Source organism: Sus scrofa, chromosome 9 (assembly GCF_054392235.1).
Source record: "Sus scrofa isolate SSC_HxYL_T2T_F1_AM1 chromosome 9, Sscrofa_HxYL_maternal_Yorkshire_Landrace_v2.0, whole genome shotgun sequence".
NCBI classification, from domain to species: domain Eukaryota; kingdom Metazoa; phylum Chordata; class Mammalia; order Artiodactyla; family Suidae; genus Sus; species Sus scrofa.
Window position 1 is genome coordinate 75,830,216 of NC_139391.1, and position 27,285 is coordinate 75,857,500.

At 38.8% G+C, this 27,285-nt stretch overlaps 1 protein-coding gene across 9 annotated transcripts in view; it reads left to right on the top strand.

Annotated features, from left to right (window-relative positions):
- The window catches only part of CDK14 (cyclin dependent kinase 14), a 631,911-nt gene that overhangs the window by 481,829 nt on the left and 122,797 nt on the right, over positions 1–27,285 (top strand). For all 9 annotated transcript variants that reach the window (XM_021102363.2, XM_084976986.1, XM_084976983.1 and 6 more), the window contains one exon: positions 4,619–4,667. In XM_021102363.2, coding sequence (XP_020958022.1) covers positions 4,619–4,667 — 49 coding nt within the window. The remainder of the gene's footprint in view (positions 1–4,618; positions 4,668–27,285) is intronic.

Consider the following 27,285-nt stretch of genomic DNA (forward strand, 5'->3'; position numbering starts at 1 on the left):
AGGTACCTTGGTACTGTTTTCCATAGTGGTTGTACCAACTGACATTCCCACCAACAGTGCAGAGGGGTTCCCTTTTCTCCACACCCATGCCGGCAGTTGCTATTTGTGATCTTATTAATGATGGCCATTCTGACTGGAGTGAGGTGATACCTCATAGTAGTTTTGATTTGCATTTCTCTAATAGTCAGGGATGTTGAGCATTGTTTCATGTGCTTGTTGTCTGTCTGCATATCTTCTTTGGAGAAATGTCTCTTCAGGTCTTTTGCCCATTTTTCCATTGGGTTGTTGGCTTTTTTGCTGTTGAGTTGTATAAGTTGTTTGTATAATTTAGTGATTAAGCCCTTGTCACTTGCATCATTTGAAATTATTTCTCCCATTCTGTAAGTTGTCTTTTTGCTTTTTTTATGGTTTCCTTTGCTGTGCAAAAGCTTGTCAGTTTGGTTAGGTCTCACTGGTTTATTTTTGTTTTTATTTCTGTTGCTTTGGGAGACTGACCTGAGAAAACATTTGTAAAGTTGATGTCAGAGAATGTTTTGCCTATGTTTTCTTCTAGGAGTTTGATGGTGTCTTGTCTTATGTTTAACTCTTTAAGCCATTTTGAGTTTATTTTTGTGCATGGTGTGAGGGTGTGTTCCAGTTTCATTGATTTACACGCAGCTGTCCAGGTTTCCCAGCAATACTTGCTGAAAAGACTGTCTGTTTCCCATTTTATGTTCTTGTCTCCTTTGTCAAAGATTAGTTGACCATAGGTGTCTGGGTTTATTTTGGGGTTCTCTATTCTGTTCCATTTGTTTTTCTGTCTGTTTGGTACCAGTACCACACTGTCTTGATTACTGCAGCTTTGTAATATTACCCTAAATCTGAGAGAGTTATGCCTCCTGCTATGTTTTTGTTCCTCAGGATTGCTTTGGCAATTCTGGGTCTTTGGTGGTTCCATATAAATTTTTGGATTGGTTGTTGTAGTTCTGTGAAAAATATCATGGATAATTTGATAGAGATTGCATTGAATCTGTAGATTGCTTTGGGTAGTATGGCCACTTTTATGATACTAATTTTTCCAACCCAGGAGCATGGAATATCTTTCCATTTCTTTGCATCCTCTTTAGTTGCCTTGATGAATGTTTTATAGTTCTTAGTAGGTATGTTTTTCACCTCCTTGGTCAGGTTTATTCCCAGGTATTTGATTTTTTGGGGTGTAATTTCAAAAGGTATTATTTTTGGATTCCTTTTCTAATATTTCATTGTTAGTATACAGAAATTTGACTGATTTCTGAAAGTTAGTATTATATCCTGCTACTTTTCTGAATTTATTGATCAGTTTAAATAGTTTTGGGGTTAATTCCTTAGGGTTTTCTATATATAGTATCACGTCATCTGCATACAGTGACAATTTTACCTCTTCTCTTCCAATTTGTTTTTTGTTGTTGTTGTTTTGGTTTTGTTTTTGTTTGTTTTTTTGTGTGTGTGTCTTTTGTCTTTTTAGGGCTGCACCCGTGACATATGGAGATTCCCAGGCTTGGGGTCTTATGAGAGCTACAGCTGCTGGCCTACACCACAGCTACAACAGTGCCAGATCCGAGCTGCATCTGTGACCTACACCACAGTTCTTGGCAACACCAGATCTTTAACCCACTGAGTGAGGTCAGGGATCAAACCTGCAACCTCATGGTTCCTATTTGGATTCATTTCTGCTGCGCCACAATGGGAACTCCTCCTTGTCAATTTGGATACCTTTTATTTCTTTTGTTTGTCTGATTGCTGTGGCTAGGACTTCCAATACTATGTTGAATAAAAGTGGTGAGAGTGGGCATCTTTGTCTCATTCCAGATTTTAGTGGGAAAGCTTTCAGCTGTTCTCCATTGAGTATTATATTTGCTGTGGGTTTGTCGTAAATGGCTTTGGTTATGTTAAGGTATGTTCCCTCTGTAGCTACTTTGGTAAGATTTTTTAGCATGAATGGATGTTGGACTTTGTCAAATGCTTTTTCTGCATCTCTTGAGATGATCATGTGGTTTTTGACTTTTTTGTGTGTGAATGTAGTATATGATGTTGATTGATTTGCATATGTCGAACCATCCTTGTGAACCTGGGATGAATCCCACTTGGTCGTGGTGTATGATGTTTTTTATATGTTGTTGGATTCAGTTGAGAATCCAACTGAAAATTGGAGAATCCAACTCAAAATTTTGTTGAGAATTTTTGCATCTATATTCATCAAAAATATTGGCCTATAGTTTTCATTTTTGGTGGTATCTTTATCTGGTTTTAGAGTTAGGGTGATGGTGGCATCATAGAATTGTCTTTGGGAGTGTTCCTTCTTCGTCAACCTTTTGGAAAAGTTTAAGGAAGATGGATATAAGTTCCTCTTTGTATGTTTGGTAGAATTCGCCTGCGAAGCCAATTGGTCCTGGACTTTTATTTGTAGGGAGTGTTTTTATTGTATATTCAATTACATTTCTAGTGATCAGTCTATTCAGTTGATCTGTTTCTTGATTCAGTTTTGACAGGCTGTACATCTCTAGAAAGTTGTCCATTTCTTCTAGGTTGTCAAATTTGTTGGCATACAATTGTTCATAGTATTCTCTTATGGTGGGTTTTTTTTTAATTTCTGCAGTATCCATTGTGATTTCTCCTTTTTTATTTCTTATTTTGTTTACTTGGTTTCTTTTTTTTTTTCTTTTTCTTTTTTTTTCTTTTTCTTTTTTTTTTTTTGCTATTTCTTTGGGCCGCTCCCGCGGCATATGGAGGTTCCCAGGCTAGGGGTCAAATCGGAGCTGTAGCCACTGGCCTATGCCAGAGCCACAGCAATGCGGGATCCAAGCCGCGTCTGCAACCTACACCACAGCTCACGGCAACACCGGATCAATAACCCACTGAGCAAGGGCAGGGACCGAACCCGCAACCTCGTGGTTCCTAGTCGGATTCGTTAACCACTGCGCCACGACAGGAACTCCTGTTTACTTGGTTTCTTTCCTCTCTTCTTCTTGGGGAGTCTGGCCAGAGGTTTGCCAATTTTGTTTGCCTTTTCAAAGAATCTGCTCTTGGCTTTATTGATTTTTTTCTATTATTTTTTGAATCTCTACTTTGTTGATTTCCTCTCTGATCTTTATGATATCCTTCCTTCTGCTGACTTTAGGTTTTGTTTGTTCTTACTTTTCTAATTCATTTAGGTGGTGGATTAAGTTATTGATTTGAGATTTTTCTTTTTTGAGGAAGGCCTCTATTGCTGTGAATTTCCCTCTGAGCACTGCTTTTGTGGCATCCCATAGATTTTGAGTGGTTGTGTCTTCATTCTCATTTGTCTTTAGGTATTTTTTAATTTTCTTCTGGATTTTCTCATTTACCCATTGGTTTTTTTACTAGCATGTTGTTTAGTCTCCATGTAATTTTTTCTGTGAATTGATGTTGAATTTTGTCCAGTGTTTTTCTTCATCTGTTGAGATGATCATGTGGTTTTTATCTTTCATTTATTAATATGATATATTAGACTTATTGATTTGTGTAAGTTGAATGATTATTGCATCCCAGGACTGCATAGCGTAAAAGAGACATTATTTTTTTTTTTCACTAATGGGAAAATGAAAAGTAATCTGTGGGCCTCTGTTAAGCTGTAAAATGTACATACCATTTGCCAAGCAGTTGTATTGTGAGGACTTTATTTGACAAAAAAAAAAAAAAATTATCAGTGTATATGGATTTGCAAGGATTACTTATTGAAGCACTGTTTTTAAGGAAAATGGGACTGGAAAAAATTGTCGTCATTTGGAGAATGGTCAAATAATGTATTTATTTCTATCCTGTGGAATATTACATGGGTTTAAAATGATTGTTACATATATTTTTTAACTTGAAGAACTATTCAATGTATATTTTAAATGCCTAATAATTTGAGAATATTTATTGTACAATTCATTTAAAATTAAAATAGAATATGTATTTGTATATATGGATGTTTTTATTTATAAACATAAAGAAATATGTAGAAAGAAACATACCAAGTCATTAACAGTTGCCATGTCCTCAGGAGTGAAAATGGGGAGCAGAAACATAATTCTGTGCTAAGTTATTGTTTAACTTGGTAAAACAAACATGTTCTGGTTTTTAAATATACCAAAAATTATTCAATGGTAAATATCAGTATACACTATAGGACTTTGATTGGTTTAGTTTTGAGTATGTTTAAATACCATAGAATGTAAGAAAGGAGAGCTGATGTTACCTTGTTTGGTCAGTGACATCTTCATAGAGAAAACAGCAGGTCTCACTGGACATATCAGTATTCTTCTCTAAACCTACCTATAGTTTGGAGATTTGGAATTTCCACTTTTTTTTCAACCCGATGAAACTTAGTTATTCTATGAAATAATCACTGAGAAACAATATTATGAAACAAAATCACACTGGACAAAAAAAAAAAAAAGAAAACAATGCTTCTTTGTTTAAAATGTTGAGCTTCCTGTTTTACTTTTTGTAACTGCTCAATCTAAAGTGAAGACCTACTATGGCTAACTAGAACACTGACTTTTTAGAAATTGTTGGGTTTCTTTAAAAAAAAAACATACTGGCAATATAAACACTTAAAACAAAGATTGTTTATCATTTTTCTTTTTCATTTCAGAACGCTTTACCCTGTACAGCTCTAAAAACCTTAGACAAGCATGGAATAAGTAAGTTTTTTTAAATACAGATTTTATTCGTTCTCTTTTTCTCTCTTTTAATTTTAACAACTCTGCTGATGTTTGTCATGATGTTCTTTCATCCAATCATCGATTTTTTGTTCAGTTAACCATTACACAGTTATTAAGCCCTAACTGCATGCCAGCTACCAACACTGTTGTGTGAGTTTGGGTTCCCAGATTGAGGGAGTATTGCTTCAGAGTTGTAAATCCTGAAATTCATTGTGGTCACTCTTCTTCTAACCAGTTTCCGAGAAATGTTTTAGCATCAGCAAAACAGCATTTCTTAAGTGCAATATAACAAAGTCATTTCTAATCTAAATAACGTTGGAGACACCCCTTGAACTAGATAAAACTGATCTTTCCAATTTTTTGCCTGCCTCTTTTTCCCTTGAGGTTTATTGGGAAACTAAGTACATATATCAGTTGGGATATATATACTCTGTTTATTTAATTTCTTTTCTCTCATTGGATCTTGTTGAAATTGCTTTATTTGTTGATTTTGAAATTTGATGACATATGAAGGTCTGGGATTCTTAAGTTATTCACAGGTCTTTTACTGCAACCCAAGCTGTTAGTAAATCGTTGAAAGTTGGGAAGCAATTTGAGTCACTCCCCTCTGATTGTAAGCATCACATTTCAAGCATTGTTAGGGGGAAAGGGTATCTGGAACTGCTTTGATTAAATGAATTGTAATTTGTCAGTACAAAATTCTGTCTATGGGAAATTTAGTGTTAAAGTCTTCCTTTTTACTGTTTTCATGTTTAATTTTGGACACTCAATTATGGGAAAAATCAGAAAAACTTTTTATAAAAAAATGCCTTTAATCCCAGTGCTTTCAGTAGATAAACAGCAGACAGCTTATATGAGGAACTCATGGAATGAATACATTAAAGTTTTTAGTGGATTATTTTGAAAGACTTGAGAATTTATTTAGATGAAATTCATACTTAGAAGAACACACAGGTATAATTATTTTTGTCTAACACAAGGCTTTGCATTTGCTATTTGAAGGGTCAGTTCTCTTTTTTTATTATTATTACACTTGATTTACAGTGTTCTGTCAATTTCTGCTGTACAGCAAAGTGACCAAGTTATACATATATACACATTCTTTTTCTTACATCATCTACTGTCATGTTCTATCACAAGTGATTGGATACAGCTCCCTGCGCCATACAGCAGGACCTCATTGCTTGTCCATTCTAAATGCAATAGTTTGAAACTGCTAACTCCAAAGTCCCAGTCTATCCCACTACCTCCCCCTACCTCCTTGGCAACCACAAGTCTGTTCTCTATGTCTATGAGTCTGTTTCTGTTCTGTAGGTAGGTTCATTTTTGCCATATTTTAGATTCTACACTTAAGTGATACCATACGGTATTTGTCTTTCTCTTTCTGACTTCACTTAGCATGAGAGTCTCTAGTTCCATCCATGTTGTTGCAAATGGCATTATGTCGTTCTTTTTTATGGTTGAATAGTATTCTGTTGTGTATATGTACCACATCTTCTTAATCCATTCATCTGTTGATGGACATTTAGGTTGTTTCCATGTCTTGAATATTGCAAATAGTGCTGTGGTGAATGTAAGGGTGCATATGTCTTTTTTTTTCTTTTTTCCCTCTTTTAGGGCCACACCCATGGCATATGGAGGTTCCCAGGGTAGGGGTTTAATGGAGCTGCAGCTGCCTTCCTACACCACAGCCACAGCAATGCCAGATCCAAGCCATGTGTGCAACTTACACCACAGCTCACGGCAACGCAAGATCCTTAACCCACTGACCGAGACCAGGGATTGAACCCACAACCTCATGGGTCCTAGTTGGATTCGTTTCTGCTGCCCCCCAATGTAACCTCCCATATATTTTTTTGAATGAAATTTTTGTCTGGATATATGCCCAGGTGTGGGATTACTGGGTCATATGGTAGTTCTTTTTTTTTGCTTTCTCTCTTTTTTTATAATGATTTTTATTTTTTCCATTGTAAGTGGTTTATAGTATTCTCTCAGTTTCTAATGTACAGCAAAGTGATCCAGTCACACACACACACACACACACACACACACACACACATATCTATATATACATTCTTTTTTTCACATTATCCTCCATCATGTTCCATAATAAGTGACTAGATATAGTCACTAGTCCCTTTGCTATACAGCAGGATCTCATTGCTTATCCACTCCAAGGGAAATAGTTTTCATCTATTAATTCCAGACTCCCAGTCAGTCCCTCTCACTGCCCCCTCCCCCTTGGCAACCACAAATGTGTTCTCCAAGTCCATGAGTTTCAGTTCTGTGGAAAGGTTCATTTGTGCTGTATGTAAGATTCCAGATATAAGTGATATCGTATGGTATTTGTCTTTCTCTTTCTGACTTATTTCACTTAGTATGAGAGTCTCTAGTTCCATCCATGTTGCTGCAAATGGCATTATGTCGTTCTTTTTATGGCTGAGTAGTAGTCCATGTGTATATGTACCACATCTTCTTAATCTATTCATCTGTTGATGGACATTTAGGTTGTTTCCATGTCTTGGCTATTGTGAATAGTGCTGCAGTGAACATGCAGGTACATGTGTCTTTTTGAAGGAAAGTTTTGTCCTGATATGTACCCAAGAGTGGGATTGCTGGGTCATATGGGAGTTTGATATTTAGTTTTCTAAGGTACTTCCATATTGTTTTCCATAATGGTTGTGTCAAAATTTACATTCCCACCAACAGTGTAGGAGCATTCTGTTTTCTCCACACTCTCCAGCATTTGTTATTTGTAGGCTTGTTAATGATAACCGTTCTGACTGGTGTGAAGTGGTACCTCATTGTAGTTTTGATTTGCATTTCTTGAGTAATTAGTGATTTTGAGCATTTTTTCATGTACTTGTTGGCCATATATATATATATATATATATATATCTTTTTTTTTGAGAAATGTCTATTCAGGTCTTCTACCCATTTTTTCAATCAGGTTGCTTGTTCTTTTGCTGTTGTTTGTATATTTTGGAGATTAAGCCCTTGTCAGTTGCATCATTTGAAACTATTTTCTCACAGTCTGTAGGTTGTCTATTTTTTTTTTTTTTTATGGTTTCCTTTGCTGTGCAGAAGCTTGTCAGTTTGACTAGGTCCTGTTGGTTTATTTTTGCTTTTATTTCATTACCCTGGGAGACTGACCTAAGAAAATATTTGTAAGGTTGATGTCAGAGAACGTTTTGCCTGTGTTCTCTTCTAGGAGTTTTATGGTGCCTTGTCTTGTGTTTAAGTCTTTAAGCCATCTCGAGTTTATTTATGTGTCTGGTATGCGGGTGTGTTTTAGTTTTATTGATCTACATGCAGCTGTCCAGTTTTCCCAGCACCACTGGCTGAAGAGACTATCTTTTTCCCATTTTATATTCTTGCCTCCTTTGTTGAAGATAAATTGACCATAGGTGTCTGGGTTTATTTCTGGGTTCTCTATTCTGTTCCATTGGTCCGTATGTCTGTTTTTGTATCAGTACCCTACTGTCTTCATTACTGTAGCTTTGTAATATCGCCTGAAGTTTAGGAGAGTTATGCCTCCTGCTTCTTCCCCTCCACCCTTTCCTCAGGATTGCTTTGGTGCTTCTGGGTCTTTTATGGTTCCATACAAAATTTTGGATTGTTTGTTCTAGTTCTATGGAAAATGTCATGGGTAATTAGATAGGGATTGCATAGAATCTATAGATTGTTTTGCGTAGTATGGCCATTTTAATGATATTAATTCTTCCAATCCAGGAGTATGGAATATCTTTCCATTTATTTGAGTCCTCTTTAATTCCTTTGATTAATGTCTTACAGTTCTTAGCATATAAGTCTTTCATCTCCTTGGTCAGGTTTATTCCTAGGTATTTAATTTTGGGGGGTGTGAATTTAAAAAATATTGTATTTTTATATTCTTTTTCTTATATTTCATTGTTAGCATACAGAAATTCAGCTGAATTCATTGATCAATTCAAGTAGTTTTTGTGTGGAGTCCTTAGAGTTTTCTACATATAGTATTTCATCTGCATAAAGTGACAATTTTACCTCTTTTTTCCAATTTGAATACCTTTTATTTCTTTTGTTTGTCTAATTGTTGTGGCTAGGACTTCCAATACTGTGTTGAATAATAGTGGTGAGAGTTGGCATCCTTGTCTTGTTCCAGATTTTAGCAGGAAGGCTTTCAGCTTTTCTCCATTGAGTATTATATTGGCTGTGGGTTTGCTGTAAATTGCATTTTTTATGTTATATTTCTTCTGTACCCACTTTGTTAAGAGTTTTTAATCAGGAATGGATGTTGGATTTTGTCAAATGCTTTTTCTGCATCTGTTGAGATGACCATGTGGTTTTTAGTTTGTCTTTTGTTATTGTAGCATCCGATGTTGACTTATTTGCACATGTTGAAACATCCTTGTGAACTTGGGATGAATCCCACTTGGTTGTGGTGTATGATCTTTTATATGTGTTGCTGGATTTGTTTGGCTAAAATTTTGTTGAGAATTTTAGCATCTGTATTCATCAAAGATATTGGCCTGTAATTTTTTTGGGGTAGTATCTTTGTCTGAGTTTGGTATTAGAATAATGGTGGCTTCATAGAATGTCTTTGGGAATATCCCCTCTTCTTCAGCCTTTTGGAAAAGTTTAAGAAAGATGGGTATAAGTTCTTTGTATGTTTAGCTGAATTTGCCTGTGAAGCCATCTGGTCCTGCACCTTTATTGGTAGGGAATGTTTTTATTACATATTCAGTTTCATTTGTAGTGATTGGTCTGTTCAAAGGATCTATTTCTTCTGTTCTGGTGGGCTGTATGTTTCTAGAAAATTGTCCATTTCTTCTAAGTTGTCAAATTTGTTTGCATATAATTGTTCACAGTGTTCTCTTGCAGTTTTTTTGTATTTCTGCAGTATCTGTTGAGATTTCTCCTTTTTCATCTCTTATTTTGCTTATTTGGGTTCTCTCTTCTTATTGGAGAGTCTGGCCAGAAGTTTGTCAATTTTGTTTACCCTTTCCAAGAACCAGTTCTTGATTTTATTAAATTTTTCTACTGTTTTTTGAATCTCTGTTTTGTTGATTTCTCACTGATCTTTATGATTTCTTTCCTTCTGCTGACTTTAGGTTTTGTTTTTTCTTATTTTTCTAACTCTTTTAGGTAGTACGTTAAGTTATTTATTTAAGTATTTCTTCTTTTCCGAGGAAGGCCTCTATTGCTCTGAACTTCCCTCTAAGAACAGCTTTTGTGGCATCCCATAGATTTTGAATGGTTGTGTTTTCATTATTTGTCTTGAGGTATCTTTTTTTTTAATTTCCCTTTTGATTTCCTACTTGACCCATGGGTTTTTTTAGTAGCATGTTGTTTGGTCTCCGTGTAGTCCATTTTTTCCCATTTCTTTACCTGTGGTTAATTTTTAGTTTCATGGCATTGTGATCAGAGAAGGTGTTTGAAATAATCTCTATACTCCTAAATTTGTTGAGGTTATTTTTGTGCCCCAGTATGTGATCAGTCCTCGAGAATGTTCCATTGTGCACTTGAAAAGGATGTGTATTCTTACAGATTTTTTTGGATTTAATGTCCTGAAAATATCAATTAAGTCTAACTGCTCTATTGTGTCATTTAGGAACCCTGTTGCCTTATTGATTTTCTGTCTAGAGGATCTGTCCATTGATGTGAGCAGGGTGTTAAAGTCTCCTACTATTATTGCATTCCCAATCAATTTCTTATTTTATGTCTGTCAGTATTTGTTGTATCTATTTGAACATTCCTTTATTAGGGGCATATATTATTGTCAAGTGTAATAACTTCTCGAATTTATTCTTTTATCATTAAATAGTGTCCTTCTTTGTATTTCTTTGTGGCCTTTGTTTTAAAGTCTATTTTGTCTGATATGAGTATTGGGATTCCCTCTTTCCTCTCATTTCCATTCACATGAAATATCTTTTTCCATCCCCTCACTTTCAATTTATATTTGTGTTTTTCCCTAAGGTGAGTCTCTTCTAGGCAGCATATTGTAGGCTGTGTTTTTAATCCAGTCTTCCACTCTTTGTCTTTTGATTGGAGCATTCAGTCCATTGACATTTAAGGTAATTATTGATAAATACGTATTTATTGCTATTTTAAACTTTGTTTTCCAGTTGATTCGATGTCTCTCCTTTGTTCCTTTCTTTTTTTGTTTGGGTAATTTCCTTTTATATTATGCTTGTGTCCTCTTCTTTTATTTTTTGTGAATGTATTGTTTGGCTTTGATTTGTGGTTGCCCTGTTTTTTAAAGTATGTTAACCCCTTTCTATATCTGCTTGCTTTAACCTATTAGTCATATAGGCTCAAACACTTTCTAAAAAAAAATCTGTACTTTCTTTACTTGCCCACATTTTATGATTTTGATGTCCTTTTTAACATTTTCATGTTTATCCTTTGGCTATTCCTTGTGTTTATCATCACTTTTACAAATAGTTTTTTTTCCTTTTAGATCTGTATACTGGCTTATTTAAGTGATTGCTTTCCAGTTGTGATTTCCTCCATCCCGTATCTTCTTACTCCTTTTTTATTTAGAGGAGCCTTTTCAGTATTTCTTTTAGAATGGGTTTGGTATTGCTGTATTTTTTTAATTTTGTTTGTTGGGGAAATTCTTTATTTCTCCTTCTATTTTAAATGATATTCTTGCTGGGTAGAGTATTCTAGGCTGCAAATTTCCCCTGTGTATAACTTTGTATTACCTTGCCACTCTCTTCTGGCCTGTAGTGTTTCTGTAGAGAAGTCAGCTGTTAGCCTTATGGGGTTCCCTTGTAATTAATCCTTTGTTTTGTTCTTGCTGCCTTTAGAATTATTTCCTTATCTTTAACTTTTGCCATTGTTATTATAATATGTCTTGATGTCAGTCAGTTTGGTTTCAACTTGTTTGGGGCCCTCTCTGATTCCTGTATCTTGATATCTATTTCCTTTAGATTTGGAAAATTCGGCCATAATTTCTTCAAATATATTTTCAATCCCCATTTCTTTTTCTTCTCCTTCTGGAATTCCTCTTATGCATAGATTGCCCTGCTTTGTATTATCCCATGGATTTCTGATATTGCTTTCATGTTTTTTCATTTGGTATTTTGTCTGCTGTCCTGATTGGGTGATTTCCATTATTCTATTTTCCAAGTCACTTATTCATTCCTCTTCATTATTCATTCAGTTCTTTAGTACCTTTAACTCAGCTTGCATCTCTGCAAATGAGTTTTTTAATTTTTCTTGGCTCCTCCTTATATTTTCTCATTCCTTTCTAAAGTAGTCTGCATTACTGTTCATATCTGCTCTTAATTCCTTCAGAATTTTTGCTAATCTCCTTTTTGAACTTGGTGTCTGTTGGACTGTAGAGGTCTGTTTCATTGTTTGCTCCTTCAGGGGAATTCTCTTGTTCACTTAACTGGGAATAGTTCCTGAGCTTCTTCTTTTGCTTATATTTTCCTTATTCTGTGAGTTTAGGGAAAACAACCACTGTAGTCTTGGAGGGCTATTTATATACAAGAGTGCCCCTGGGTAGTTTGTGAGGATTTACCTTTTTTTGGCTTGTGGGCTGCTTTTGTTTTGGATACTTGCTGTCTCTTTTCTCAGTGTGCACAGGCTGTTATCCCCTTGATAGGGGGTCTGCTGGTGTAAGGCCTGTGCATGCTTCCAGGGAGATGGAGGCAATGGATAGTGCCTGCTTGCTGAACTTTTGAGGGTGGCGAGGACCCACAGGAAGGCGGCACAGGCTGTTCCTAGTTATAGGGCTCTGGGAAGTGGCAGTGATCCTCAGCAAGATATAGGCAGCACCCAGAGCCTTTGGCAGTAGCAGCAGCAGGTTGTGTACATTCCCAGGTAAGTGAGAGCAACAATAAGTGGCACTCAGTTGCAGTGCCCTCCTCTGCGGCAACCCCTGAGGTGACTGGGGCCTCATGTCGTGCCAGTTCATGGACCTCTAGTGGTGTCAGGCCATGCCAACCTCTGGCATCTAAGATGGTGGTGGTTTCCCCCACCACCCATAGCCCGAGCAAGAGCTGCCCCACTTCCTGAGAGCCTGCATGTGCAGAGATAGATATTCCTGTGGATGTCTTGCTGCTCCTCCTCTTGCCCTCCCCAGCAATGGTGCCCTACTCCTCCTATGGGCCCAAGCATCCTCCTGTGCTCTGTAGGCTATGGTGCTTTGCTCCCCAGCCCATGGCTCACCACTCCCTAGCCCCTCAGCTGTCTCCACACAACCAACCCTAGTCCTCTCCCCAGAACTGACCTCCAAAGCCTGAGTCTCAGCTCCCAGCCCCCACCTGAGTGTCTCAGGCTCTTGTGTCCAAGGGCGGTGGTTTCAGTGGTCTGTGCGGCTCTCTCTCTACTTTGCCCTCCTCAGTCCAGCTGCTGTGCTTTTCTCTCAGGCTTTGAGGCTCCCCCACCAGGACCGTGGCCTCCTCAGGGTCTGGATTTCTTTCCTCTTTCACAGCTGCCTCTCAGGAGTGCTGGTCCTGTCCTGATTCCTTTTATTTATTTATTTTTTCCTCTATCTTTCTCTCTTTTTTTTTTTTTAATTTGTTCTATCCAGTTATGTGGAGGGTTTCTTGCCCTTTTGGGGGGTTTAAGGTCTTTTGCCAGCATGCAGTAGATGTTCTATCCAAGTTGTTCTACATGCAGATTTTTTTTTTTTTTTTTTGGGTGTGTTTGTGGGAGAAGGTGAGTGCCACATCCTACTCCTCCTCCATCTTGATCCCTGCCCCCCCACAATAAGGGTCAGTTCTTACTATCTCGACTTTTCCCTGGGAATAAAAGGTCCTCAGCTAGAAGGGAACATTCTGTGTTTCCCCTGCCCTTTAATACCCCTCCACCCTAACTTCACTCATCAGTGGTCTAACTTATTTTAATTAAGTGCTTTCACATGCCAGGTAATATATACAGTATACAGTTCCTGCCTTAATTAAGTGGTCAAACACATTTCTCATGATTGCTCAAAAATTTTGTCCAACTAGGTAGCCACTTTATAAAACAATTTTTGATAAGACAGTTGAATTTCTAACCCTATCTCTGAAGTAACAGGAAAATCTGGCAAATGTACACAGAATAGCATTTGTGGAGAAGAGCCTCCAATTTAGCTTACCTCCTGTTTCCTTCCTTCAGGGGGACAGAGCTAAGAATGTCCTCTAAATGGCCCAGGAAAATAAATGGCAATTTTTATCCATTTAGAAGAGTCTACAGAAGATAGGGTGTGGAAGGGGGAGCTCTACACACAATGAATCTTCCTCCACTGTCCTCTTACACATGTGACCTCAGAGCATTTACCCCTGGCCCATTCCAGTTGTTCATCTTTGCAGTTGTATTCAGCACCTACCATCTGTGTGCCCAGATGAATGGGCTTTCTTGTTCAACCATTTCGTAGCGACTAGTGGGATGCCTCTCAGAGAAGACACTTTTGTCCATTTTCTCTGTCTCAGGAGAAAATAGGTTATCTCATGTCTTTCCAAAAAAAAAAAAGACAATTGCAGTAGTATTTGAGCTTTGCACTGCTCTACTTCATTCTGACCACCTAGGACTGGATGCTTCTCTTTTCTCTGAGAGGTACTGGTCATGTTGCAATAGAAGTTGTTAATTTCATTGGCAAAATTCAGGCTGCATGATCCTCTGGTCTTGCTGCTTTAGATTTTTAATCCTGTGTGCATTGTTCTCCATCTCTGAATTTTTCTTAAAATATATTAGAATCATTAAATATGCTTTTAATTTTAAGGGCAAATGAGAATTCTTCAGAATATGATTTTTTATTAAGTAAGAATGCTGCTGCTAAAAGATAGCACTTCAGAGATATATATTGTTTTCATTTTCCATGAACATAGATTTACGTTTTTCAGCCAAAAACAAGGTCTAAAATATTGAAGGAAATATTACATTTTTATGTAAAGTCTTTTAAATCAGTTGATAGAATTGTAGTTAATATATTTTTTAAAAAATTTCTCCATCACATATGCTTTTTAAAAACCTAGAATTAAAGTCATTTAACAGAGTTCCATCCTTAGATTACTATAAAAATATTTCAGGAAAAATATTAAAAGCTGAGCTTGAAGTAAGGCTTTAAAATTATAAACATGACTTGTTTGGAACCATGCTATTTTCAAATCCCTGTAGTCTTTTTTTTTTTTTTAATTGCCTTAAGGATTTATTTCAGAAAATACTAAGTAATAAAATCATCACTAAATATATTATAAAAATATGACTTTCTGGTATATGTTATGTACTGAATCCTTAAAGCAAAGATATAGCCTCCAGCCAGTTCGAACCCGTTGCAATTTAGAGAGAAGAGAGAATTCGGAGACATTAATTATAATATTGATTCTTCTTCCACATGGACTTGTGACCTTGTAACCATCATCAACATTTCAAAACCTCTCACTTTCTCACTTTAGAATGGGGTCTAGATTCAGAAGAATTGCATTTAAGAGCTATTAAGCAAGTGCTAGCTTTCTCCATTGCCACTAACTAATTTGCTTGTCTATAGCACAATTACGAAACCAAAACAACTGGTAAATTCTCCTGTACAGCAGTAATAGGTTCAAAATAAAGTGAATTCATTTGCAAGAACTAATTTGAATTCAGTTTAAATAGGCTAATATAAGATGAGCAGGTTAATATACAAAAGTTAAGTCACTGTTCAAAATTGAGTAATGTCTTTACAAATGTGTTTTAGCACAGCTGTTGAAGCCAGTGGATATGTTAACCTGACTAAGAGAGTAAGAATTTCTTGAGAAATGAATCCTCAAGTCTCTTTGAACAGCTGTAGCAAGCGACCCAGTTTATTTTGGGGCCAAGTCTGCCCTAGGTAACACCCATGCAGTTCCCTGCTGACTTCATTTATACCAGTAACCATGAGCGTAATTTTATCCTTTGAAGGATTTTTAGTATTCTGGGGAAACAAAGCAGTGGTAGGAGAAGAATATCAAAAGATCCATCAGATATCTAAACTCAAAAGGATAATATAAAGGAGAAGTCTTAATTACAGGATTGAGAATAGTAAATACATATTAATAAAGAAAAGAAAGTCCTTTTATTCCCTCCTACTGCAAGTGCATGATCCATATGGATTCCCTTCTGCTTGAAGGAGATTTTGGACTAAAGGAAGATAAATCTTAATTTTATAAATACATGTTCTGTTTCTGATGGCCTTCAAAACATTCCATTTCATTTCCTTGGAGTTATAAAGACTCTCCCTATTTTTCTTCCCAATCTCTCTATTTATAGTTGTCTGACATTGGCATGTATGTGCAATCAACCAAGAATTTCAGCCACTTAAAAGATCTTTTATTATTTTGGCTGGAGAAGAAGCCTTAGTATATACTGTCCAGCAATGTTAAGGGTAGGATTCCAGGAGCACATTTGCTTGTTTTGGAACTTTTTAGCAGCTGAACAATTTTGGAGGTTGGAAAGTATCAAAAAAGAGAAGTAAGGATAAGCCGCAAAGTCACAGAGAACAGACTTGGAAAACATAGCTCATGGCTGAGAAAGCAAAGCATGTCCACAGACTTTGAACAGGTGTAGCCAGCCTTGCTCTACCCACGTGCTCTAGTCCTGCTTATAATTCTTGTTAGTAAGCCCAACTGGATTTCTCCTAAGAATCAAAAACAGATGACACTTTAAGATGTACGATAAATTCAGAGACATTGTAATGAGACTGCCCTTATTGAAAGGCAAAAATAGAGAAGAAAACATTTACCTGCATGTATTGGAACATACCAGCAGAGTCACAAACCCTAATTTAGGATCTCTAGAAGTGTTTTCTAATTTGGTGTTCTTGAACTTGCCTTGAATATTTTATCTAATTCGATGACTAACTTCCAAAACATATTTTAAAGATGACTCGCTGGATAGTTGTGTTACATGTGCGTAAAACATAATGTACTTAAAATAATATTTAGAGGAATAACAAATTTTTCTCTGTATATTTATATCGCTGATTCTCTGTTATATTTTTCTTGTCATAGCGGATTGCAGTCCATTAATGTTTAAATAGATGCCTTCTCAAGAAAGAAAATCCATTTTTTGTACTCTTCCCTATTGTTCTAAATTGATCTAAAATTTTCGAAAATAATAATATGCTGCAACGTTCAGTCTTTCAGTTTCTCTGCCAGTTGGCTTTAGAAACATTAGAGGAAGTTAAGAACAGTTATTGACAGTAGGGGGAGCAGTTGAGTTGAGCCAGATCTTAAAATCATCCAGTTTGACACTTTTTTTTTCATTGTTGATCATTTTTCTTATAATTTTATATACTTCAAAGTAACAGTTTCTGTTTATTTAGTGCCTGGAGATTTCTTACGATATTTTCAAAGCAATTATTCTTTACATCATCAGTGTCCTTTTTAAGGGATGGGTTTATTAGGGTGTCAAGCTCTAAAGCAGACACTAAAGCAGACATTTTGGAATTCCTTTCTCTTCACTCAGAGGCTGAGATGGAGCTTGCAGTTGTCAACTGCACAGCCCTGGGCTTTGAGTTCTGTGCTGAGAGGCTACGTGGGGTGTAGTTCCTCATCACACCCTTGGAAATGTTTTGAACACATGGACAATCCGATTTGCCAAGCAGGCCTCTTGTCCTGACCTTGGACACCCACCCATGGTATTGTTTGCAGGCCCCAAAGTCTCACCTGCCTGCTTAGAAACTGCAATCCAGAGCCATTCCTGGGGCCATTCAGTTTCATAAGAATGAAGCCTTAGCTCAGTTACTGAAAGCATTATGTAGGTGTGATGTTTATCTGATTTGTTAAAGCCCTTGCCACTGAACAGAGAGCAGTTCTTCTAGAAAATTGAAGAGGGGATCTTAAAGGGGAAAAAGAGGAGGTCCTCAAATAGGAGGTGCTTTCCGGACTCCGATGGGAGTCAGAAAAGACACGGCATAAAGATCTGTCCAAAAAGGCACTAGTCAGAGGCAGGTACCAGGAGGACAAAGAGAAAGCTAACAAATCTGCCAAATCCTTAGTCCCAATAACTAGTAGGAGCAACAGCATAACTGTGATACCACGGAGACATTCCTGGTTGAAGGCCTAACATACACTCGTTAACCTGTAGTCCTGGCTGTCGCAGAGGTGGTAGTAAGAATAAACCTTTGTGATATAGAATTTGTGATATAGAATTGACTTTCATATAAGTGGTCACATCTTTATATCCTTATAACAATCTTGGGATGTAGTCAAGGCAGATGTTGTCATCTCCTTTTTATAGCTTGAAGTAAAAACATACGGAGGTCAAATGATCTATGCTATTGAGAACTACAACTTGGAAGGTATACCCCAAAGTGAATCTTATGAAAGAAATACTATCATTTAAAAAGCCCTGATGTAGGAATTCCCTTCATGGCTCAGCGGGTTAAGAACTCAACATAGTGTCTGTGAGGATGCGGGTTCGATCCCTGGCCTCACTCAGTGAGTTAAGGATCAGGTGTTGCTGCAAGCTGCTGTGTAGGTCTCAGATGCGGCTCGGATCCAGTGTTGCCATGGCTGTGGCATAGACCTCAGCTGCAGCTCTGATTCGATCCCTAGCCCAGGAACTTCTGAATGTCACAGGTGTGGCCTTGAAAAAAAATAAATAAAAGCAAAAATAAACCCCAAAGCTGTGATAGTCAAGTGGGGTTATCAATGCCTGATTTTATTTTGTCCTCACTATGCCTTTGGGTTGGGAGATCTCTTTTGAGACCTGATGCCAGTCACTTCTGGTCCAGATTATCAACCATGGGAGAGCTGGAATGGAGTAGGAACCTGGGGAATAATGTTTGCAGGAGGCTGACCACCCACACCATCCATGGCGCCCTCTCCTGTGACCGCTGGCTAATGTGCAATGGGATAAAGGCAGGTTTGTGACAACATAAGTACTAGAGATGACAGGCCTGCCACTCAGACCCTGCTCCGGGATTTGTCACCCATTCCACACAGCCCCCACTGCCCCAGGAAATTATCCCCTCTTGTTTTATGTTGTTGCCAGACTTCGTCCGTGTCTTCCTTTTCATAGCAAAGAATTCTCTGACATTAATAACCCCTGGTGGGGGCCAAGGGCAGGCCCCATGCTGTTTGCTATCTTTCAGGCACAAGATTTTTGTTCCCCTTCTGATAGACAGAAACTACCCATCTTCTCTCCTGCTAATTGGCATTCTGTGCCAGGCTTGAGAGTTGGCAACAGCCATTGTTTTTCATCCTTTCATATTATGTGTTGGACTCTCATCCAAAAGTACACACTTCTGGTGCGGCTAAAACCTTCCTTCTGCCATCCAGCTCATTAAGGGATAAAACCCAACCAGGCTGCTGAAGCAGCACAGAGTTTCCAAGAGCAGCTGGGCTGCTCATTTCCCTAAAAGGAGGATGATAGAATCAGGCTTTCTTGAGCTGTTCCCTAAAACAGGTCCTAGAAGTGTGAACAGAAGAAGCTCTCCTGCTTCTCCACAGTATAAAAGGGCCAATTTGGGTTCTGCAGCCGGAACAAATGACTGCAAAATGTCTTATCTCTCCTGTTGGCGAGAAGTCTGGATGGACTTGGCTGGTTTTTTTGATTTATGTCTGATGAGGCCAAAATCAAGGTGTTGGTAGCCTGGTCTCTGTCTGGAGGCTCTTGGGGAGAATCTATGTCCAGCCTGATTTAGATAGGTTGCAAAAGTCAGTTCCCTGCGGTTGTTGGGCTGGGGTCCTGTTTCTTTGCTGGTGTCAGCCGGGAGCCTCCCGCTGCTCCCAAGGCCATGTGCATTCCTCCCAACACTGCCGCCTCCTTATTGAAACCAGCATCAGTGCAGCAAGTCTTTCTCATGCTTCAGATCTCTCTCTTTTGTCCCCTTTTCCTCCTTCTCTTCTGCCTCTGGTGAGAGAAAGTTCTCCACTTATAAAGGCTCACCTGTATAACCCAAGTGAACCTCTCCATTGTCAAATCTGTAACCTTAATTACATCTGCCAAGCCCCTCTTGCTCTGGAAAGTAATGTATTCACAGGCCTCAGGTTAGATGAGAAGACATCTTTGGGACCACTCTGCTTTTCTCAAGTTGGTACTGGGGTGTCCTATTCAAGGGATGAGTTATCGGGTGAGGCAGAGCAGAGGGGGCAAACCCAGCCTTCATCAGGTCACACTCAGCCTGTTTTGCCTGCTCTCTAGATCTTCAGGTGACAGGCATAGACCCTGGACTTAGATGGTTCTACATAGCCTAGTGCACATTAGTTATCCTCAAAACTATGTATAACAAGGAGTTCCCACTGTGGCTCAGTGGTAATGAACCCGACTAGTATCCATGAGGATGCGGCTTTGATCCTTTGCTTTGTTCAGTGGGTTAAGGATCTGGCATTGCCACGAGCTATGGTGTAGGTCGCAGAAGTTGCTCAGATCCCGCCTTGCAGATTCCACATTGCTGTGGCTGAGGTGTAGACAGGCAGCTGCAGCTCCAATTCAACCCCTAGCCTGGGAACGTCCATAAGCTGCAGATGTGGCACTTAAAAAAAAAGGGAAAAAAATTATGTATAAAGAAGAAATCATTTTCTACCCCAGCATAGAGGAGGAAGAAAAGAGATTTTTCTCAGGAAATCTCATTAGTCTCTGAGAAACTAAAAGTTTGGCCAGATGTTCCTGTCCCCTCTAGAGCAGCGCTGCCCAGCAGAACCTCCTCCATTGATGAAAATATGTATCTTCACTGCCCAGTTCAGCAGCCATTAGCACCCTGTGGCTATTGAGCACTTGAAATATGGCTTAGGAAGTGTATCTTAAATTTCATTTAAATTTGATTAATTTAAACGTAAGTAACCAGGGATAGCTACCAAATTGGGCAGCACAGCTGTAGATCAACATGTAAACTCACTGATTTTAGATGCCCACTAGTGTGATACAGGTATGGGTGTCTGGTGCTCTGGTGCTTTGGAAGGTCTGTGCTTAAAGGTCCTTGCATTTTGCACTCAAGTGTCTAGAGCTCTTGCTTGATATGTTTGCTTCTTACCTCTGACTTTTATTCTTAAACACTCTGAGAAGATAATAGCTCTGGAGGCTCCAGTAAGTGTGATAAATCTGCAGAGGGAACCGTGGCGTATTCTAAAACACCTAGCAGACATTCCTTCCACTTTCCCTCCCCCACCTCCCCCCAGAGGGCCGTGCTGTTCCCTCCAGATCGGCACAGGCAAGGCATCTCTTTTCCTCCCTCCTCCAGTTCTCTCTCTCTCTGTTCTGTTGGGAACTGCTAGGGGTTAGACACACAGCTCTCTACCCTTTATGAACTCCCTGAAGAATTCACCTCTTTGCTGTTGTTCCCGGGCCCCTTGATCTCCCATAACTCTGCTCAGAAAATATCATTCAAGCTCAGCTTCCCCTTCACCACGTAAGAGATGCTATTGAGAGGAGCTCCGTTTTCTAATAAGCCTCTCATGGGCCCCTGTGGGGACATATGTTAATTCTTCAGCTTCTGAACATTGAAAATTGCCACATTTAAAAAATTGAAGCCTGAACAGAAATGTAGAAATTTTTACTCTTCTTTATTTATTAAAAGGCACTGGCTGTAAGATCCCTTTCCTCAACACTTGCTTATATCATTTTCTTTCAAGAAAATGTCTATGAATTTGGTGAGTTGTCAGCCTTAAAATTAAGATGCGCATAAGTCGTCACTGGAGAAAGAGGTGATTTGAACAACAGTGTCATCTTTTGTATCCACTGTCACCCCCTCCACACTTTACCTTGGTTGATTGTCATGAAAATTAGGATTGGACAAAGAGCCCAATCATTTGTGGGGACAAGGGGTCCCCCACATCCTTTGGGGAGACTTTCTGTAAAACTGGGGCTCAACTTCCACTTGATGTGAAGATGCCCTTAATACACTCTTCATGTTGACAAGTGCATCCGGCATCTGCCAGGTAGACAGTGGTCCTACTGATCCCTTAAGAATACATAGTCAAAAGGAATAGATACAAATCAAAAGGAATAGAAAAGAGGAAGGGAGCCTGTGAAAACTCATTATTGGCAGAGATGGCAAGAAAACCCCTGAAGGCAACGTAATCTTTGGTATCGTAGGGGACAAGTTCCAGTCCTAAATCTATGACAGAACCATGTAATATTCAGGGAGCTCGCTCACCAATCTGATCCCCAGATTTTTAATCTTTAAGATCTTTGGCAGGATTATTTTAAGGAGTGTAAGCTGACCCCTCTTCTGTTTTTCAGCATGTCCTGCCCTTCCCTGCCAGAGTGTTTCATTTGTTTCAAAATAAGCAATTGTTCTTGAATATGAAAACCACTGTTACGCTGTTTCCCCAGACTCAGGAACATTTCTTCTGCTTTTTTAAGTATTTTTTTAAAAAATACTTCTTGTGTAGGAGTTCCCATCATGGCGCAGCAGAAACCTATCCAACTAGGAACCATGAGGTTGCAGGTTCGATCCCTGGCCTCACTCAGTGGGTTAAGGATCTGGCGTTGCCATGAGCTGTGGTGTAGGTCACAGACTCGTCTCAGATCCTTCATGGCTGTGGCTGTGGCTGTGGCGTAGGCAGCAGTTGTAGCTCTGATTTGACTCCTAGCCTGGGAACCTCCATATACTGCAGCTGCGACTCTAAAAAGAAAAAAAAATCTTGTGCAGAAACCAGATTCCCTTTTCCCAGCAGGTCCTTCCTAAGACTGATATGTTAGCAAATAGCACTGTGCATAATTCATGTAAAGCTGTAATTTATCCTAAGTCTTACAACACATATATTAGACAGTTTTCCTAATTAAAGTGAAGGAAACCTATAGACAAACACTGTTACCAAGTCCAAAGCATCTTTTAGACCCTTTCTGTACCTGTCCCTGCACACGTACATGAACTGATGGGTAAGCCTGAACCAGGTGCATACAGCCCAAGTGTCCACTTGACTCGAGGGTTTCATTCATGAGACTCAAATTAATTATTCTTGCTGTTTGTGGCTCCTAAGTATTTAGAGGAGGCTAGATGACTTAGCTCTAGAAACACAAAGAATGAAGGCTTCGGAGCATGGCCTTAGTTTGGTTCACCTTTCATCACTGGTGAGCAAATGGGCCGGAGAGTCAAAAGGAAACTGATTTTCTCCTTTGGGCACTGAGCCAAGTCCATACCCTAAGGCACAAGCCCCATGTTCCTTGTGATACCCATCACGGGAGTGGCTTTAACAATAGATTTTACTATGTCTTTAACAAAAACAACAAAGACACATTAAAATGCCTTAAACACACATATACAATCCTCAAATCAATTAATTTTTGTCTTATCTAAAAGAGCATTTTTAGATCATTTCAACATTTGAGGGAATCTCAGAAAAATCCAGTGGTGGTTGACAACTGACGTCTCATAGTGAGTATATATGTGTGTGGATGTTATTACCCAGACTATAAATGAGATATAAATGAGTAGAAGTATTGACACAGAGGGATCAATATTCTGGCCCTCGTTGCATTGTTATACAGAATATCTTTGTTTATCTGTATGTGAATTCTCTGCCAGTCCTCAGCTGAATTTAATCCCTCAAGACTCAATATACAAACATAATGCCAAATAGAGAACTTCCCTTAAATTATTCAAATCTCTCCGTAAGTGATTTCCCACTCTTCCTGCAATGGAAAACATTTGATCATAAATTCAATTAAACCAGCCATCATCTTTGTGATGTTTGTCCAGCCAAATCCTTTAGTGACTAAACCAATAAACAAACCAGCTGTGTGTGTCTGTGCATGTGTGCATGTCTGTGTCTGGGGGGAGGGAGGGAGGGGCATGACTGATGGGAAAGAATCGATTTGAAGTGAAGATGAAGGGTAGTTCTCATTTCTTAGGCCAGATTTTGACCACTTTAATGCAGCCAAGGTTTAAAAGATTAAACTCTTAGCAGGGATAAAATCATGCATATTCCTTTAAATTCATTAGTTTTTATTCCCCAACTCAAGGCCTCGTTTTCGTACATTAAGTTTCAGATCAAAACTGATATCCTTTGGAGATCTTAGTGAAAGTGGTCAAACCACATCAGCCATTCTTCATCCTCTTTCTTCCACACTCCCTCCTCCCTAGTTTGAAACAAAAGAAAAAGGACTGTTGACATACTTTTAAGTTTCTCCAGGGAAGCACCGTTAGAGGACCATGGTACCATTTATGATTTCTCATATTTATGTCAGCTGAAGAGGTAAGGCTTATTAGAGGCTTATAATGTTGATTGCTTCTCATATTTATCCTAAAGCCTTTCAGACAATGGACAGGATCAACTGTCTCACCTCTTTTTCATCATATCTTTACTACTGATCCCATTAATTCAGATCTAACTGACCCTTGTTTATGCATTATCTTTACATATGTGTATATCCATGTGGCCTCTAGAGGGCAGCATGTTCTGGGGAAAAAAAGGTTAGAGGCCAGCAACTTATCTCCATAAAATATATGAGATAAGCAACTGATTTTTTTTTTTTTTCCTTTAGCAAAACCAGTAAGGTATCTCAAGGAGAGAAGGCAGCGCTGCCCCATGCTTTGGTTGGCTGCCCCTGTCTGCCGCTTTGGGCATCTACTTGGAGGGCAAACATTATGTATTGGCTCAGTTGCCTTGGAGGCTATTTAATGAATCATTACACTAGGTTCCATGCCTTTGCCTCCAAATAGAACTAAGAACATCCTTTTACTTATAAAGATGAATACAAATGGGAGTTTTCCATTAGTCTCTCATTTCTTGTCACCGTTGACTGAAGGTTGGAATTTGAGTCAGATGGTACCCACCATTCTAATTATTTGGTGATCCAGCGAGGCTTTGCTTTCCTATCCTAGACTTTGGCTACTTCACATCCTTTACTTTTACATTGTGACTCTGAAAGAATTCTCTTGTCTCTTATTTTTCCCAAGGAAGTGAAAAATATTTCCGCAGGGACACCTCCCATCCGTCATGATTTTAGGCTCCTTCTCTTACTAGCCAGCACTTCCTGGAGGAATCCGTGACCTAGCCCTCTTCTCTATAGTGGCATTCACTGGATTTCTCCATCTAATCTCTGCTCTTCATCTAAAGAATAAAATCCTCTCAGTATATAAACTACACAGTTCTTTTTTTAATTTTAAAAATTTCTAGAAGCTGCAGCAGATCTTTGAAAGATAGAGCAGTACTGTCCAATAGATCTTTATGCATTGATAGAGGTGTTTTATATCTGCACTGTCTAATATGGTAGCTATTACCCACATGAGGCCACTGAGTAACGTAAAATGTGGGTAGTATAACCGGGGGAACTGAATTTTTATCTTAAATGTTAAGTAATTTGAATTTAAATAGTCACATGTGGCTTGTGGCCACCAAATTGGACAAGCACAGAATAGAGCATAACTTCTGATCAGTATATAGCCAGTGTTTTGCCAGAATATATTGTGAGGGGGGATTAGATTTTGCAGCTGAAAACCTACTGCCCAGGCTTTTCTTTCTCTCGCTTATTTCTTTCTCATATAGCTGTAGGCTTAAATCCAAATCCTCTGACTCTGCCCCAGGATTTTCTCTCTCAGAACATCTGAGAGATTTTCAATTTTCAAATTCTTCGATTTGTTGAATATTGAACATATCTCTCCTGGGCATCCAGAATAGGGTTTCAAAGCACGGCATTTGGACAGTGCAGATTCTGGGGGCACTGCCCATCTCACTAGCTAAGCTCTACCACATCTAGACCTAGTTTTTCCTAAACATAGAAATAATACTTTGAAATGTGCAAAAATGTGTCAGACTGCGTACAAGCTTGACACAAATCCACATGGTTCCTAATTTGAAGTGTCCCCCTCCCCATACATATATGAAGTAACTATTTACACTGACTACAAATAAAACCTATGCTTGTTCCATCCACTCTATTTTTTTATTTTTATTTTTTTGTCTTTTTGCCTTTTCTGGGGCCACTTCCACAGCATATGGAGGTTCCCAGGCTAGGGGTCTAATCCACCAGCCACCAGCCTACGCCAGAGCCACAGCAACGCGGGATCTGAGCCGTGTCTGTGACCTACACCACAGCTCATGGCAACGCCAGATCCTTAACCCACTGAGCAAGGCTGGGGGTCGAACCCGCATCCTCATGGTTCCTAGTCGGATTCGTTAACCACTGCGCCATGACAGGAACTCCTGTTCCATCCACTCTAAAGTGACCTCAATATTCTTTTAAAATTCTCTTTCAAGTTTCCAAGTAATCTCTTATTTTTTATTTTGTTTTATTTTATTTGCCACCCCGTGGCATATGGAGTTCCCCAGCCAGGGATCAGTTGTGAACCACAGTTTTGACCCATGTCATAGCTGTGGCAGCACTGGATCCCTGACCCACTGTCCTGAGCCAGGAATCAAACTTGTGTCCCAGCACTCCAGAGACACTGTTGATCCCATGGTGCTACAGCGGGAACTCTGCAAGTAATCATTTTTTAAATGCTTCGATGTTTTTACACATGATCTGCAATGCATGTTTCAGTCTTCTGCATTATGCTGATATTGTCGGTTTTTAATTCACTAGCAGATTTTTTTTTTTATGGTTTGTATCATGCCACCAGCTTCTGCCTCATGTTACATACATGATTGAAGACACCCTTATCTCCATATACCTGGCGATTATAAGGAGTTGGACCCCAGGTGATAATAAATGTCAGCTTTTTAATTCTTTTTCATTTAGTTTTGTTTTATTTCAGCTATAAAGATAGAATTAGTGCTCAAGAAAATAAACAGCTTAGCAATGATGCCAACTGGGGGGACCTTTAAGCCCCGATGGATATGGAATGGCATCCTTACATTCTTTGTAAATTATTCTTTATAGTCAGATGTGGAGTTAAAGGCAGGGATAAAGAAATGTGCAATTCAAAGACTGAGCTCACTTTGAATACAGACAGCCTCAGCCTATTCTGTGCTCACCATTAAACCACTCTTCATAACACCTGTGCCCCCAGAGTCTCATCCTCCTCACACGGTGAGAGAGGAAAGCAAGGGTGGTTGGTAGCCACGTTTTTAAGAGATCAGTCTCTTGGAAAAACCTAGGCATTCCCACACCACAGGGCGTGAGAGAGCAAAAGAGGTAGAGACCATGAAGTTCTTGTCAGTGCTTTGTTAGGAATGGGCTTTAAGACTGGGCTGCCCTGCGCAAAGCCCATTGCCCTCCATCCTAAGACTGGTCGACTTCCTGTTAATGGACCATGAATTATCTCCAGGGAAATCAGTAGACTGAAGTCTCTCTGTAGCCATTATTTCTGTGCTGAGAACAGCCATTTGCAAATTCCAGAAGCACTGTAGATGATTTGATAATGGTGATGCAATCACATGCAGGTTCATATGGGTATAGAGAGAAAAAAAAATAGAAGGTCAAAGACAAGGGCTTGGAATATAAGGCACCAGTTCTTAATTCTTTTGGTTGAAATACACTCTGTAGACTCATTGCTAAAAAAACACTCCTTTCATAGCACATTCTAATGTAGGAGGAAATGCTGTCTTTTATTGGGTATATATGAAATATTTTTTCTAAAAATTTAAAAATCTCTCCTCTGATCGTTCTCATATTTGTAGCATACATCATATCACCAGAGTAGGATAATTATTTTCCAGGCCTTGAAATGCAGAATGAAAACCAATACACACACACACACACACACAGAGACAAATATTTTCTGAGTCCTAACTTTAGCATCAGTCCTGGCCATGTAAGTGGTTACAGTAATCCC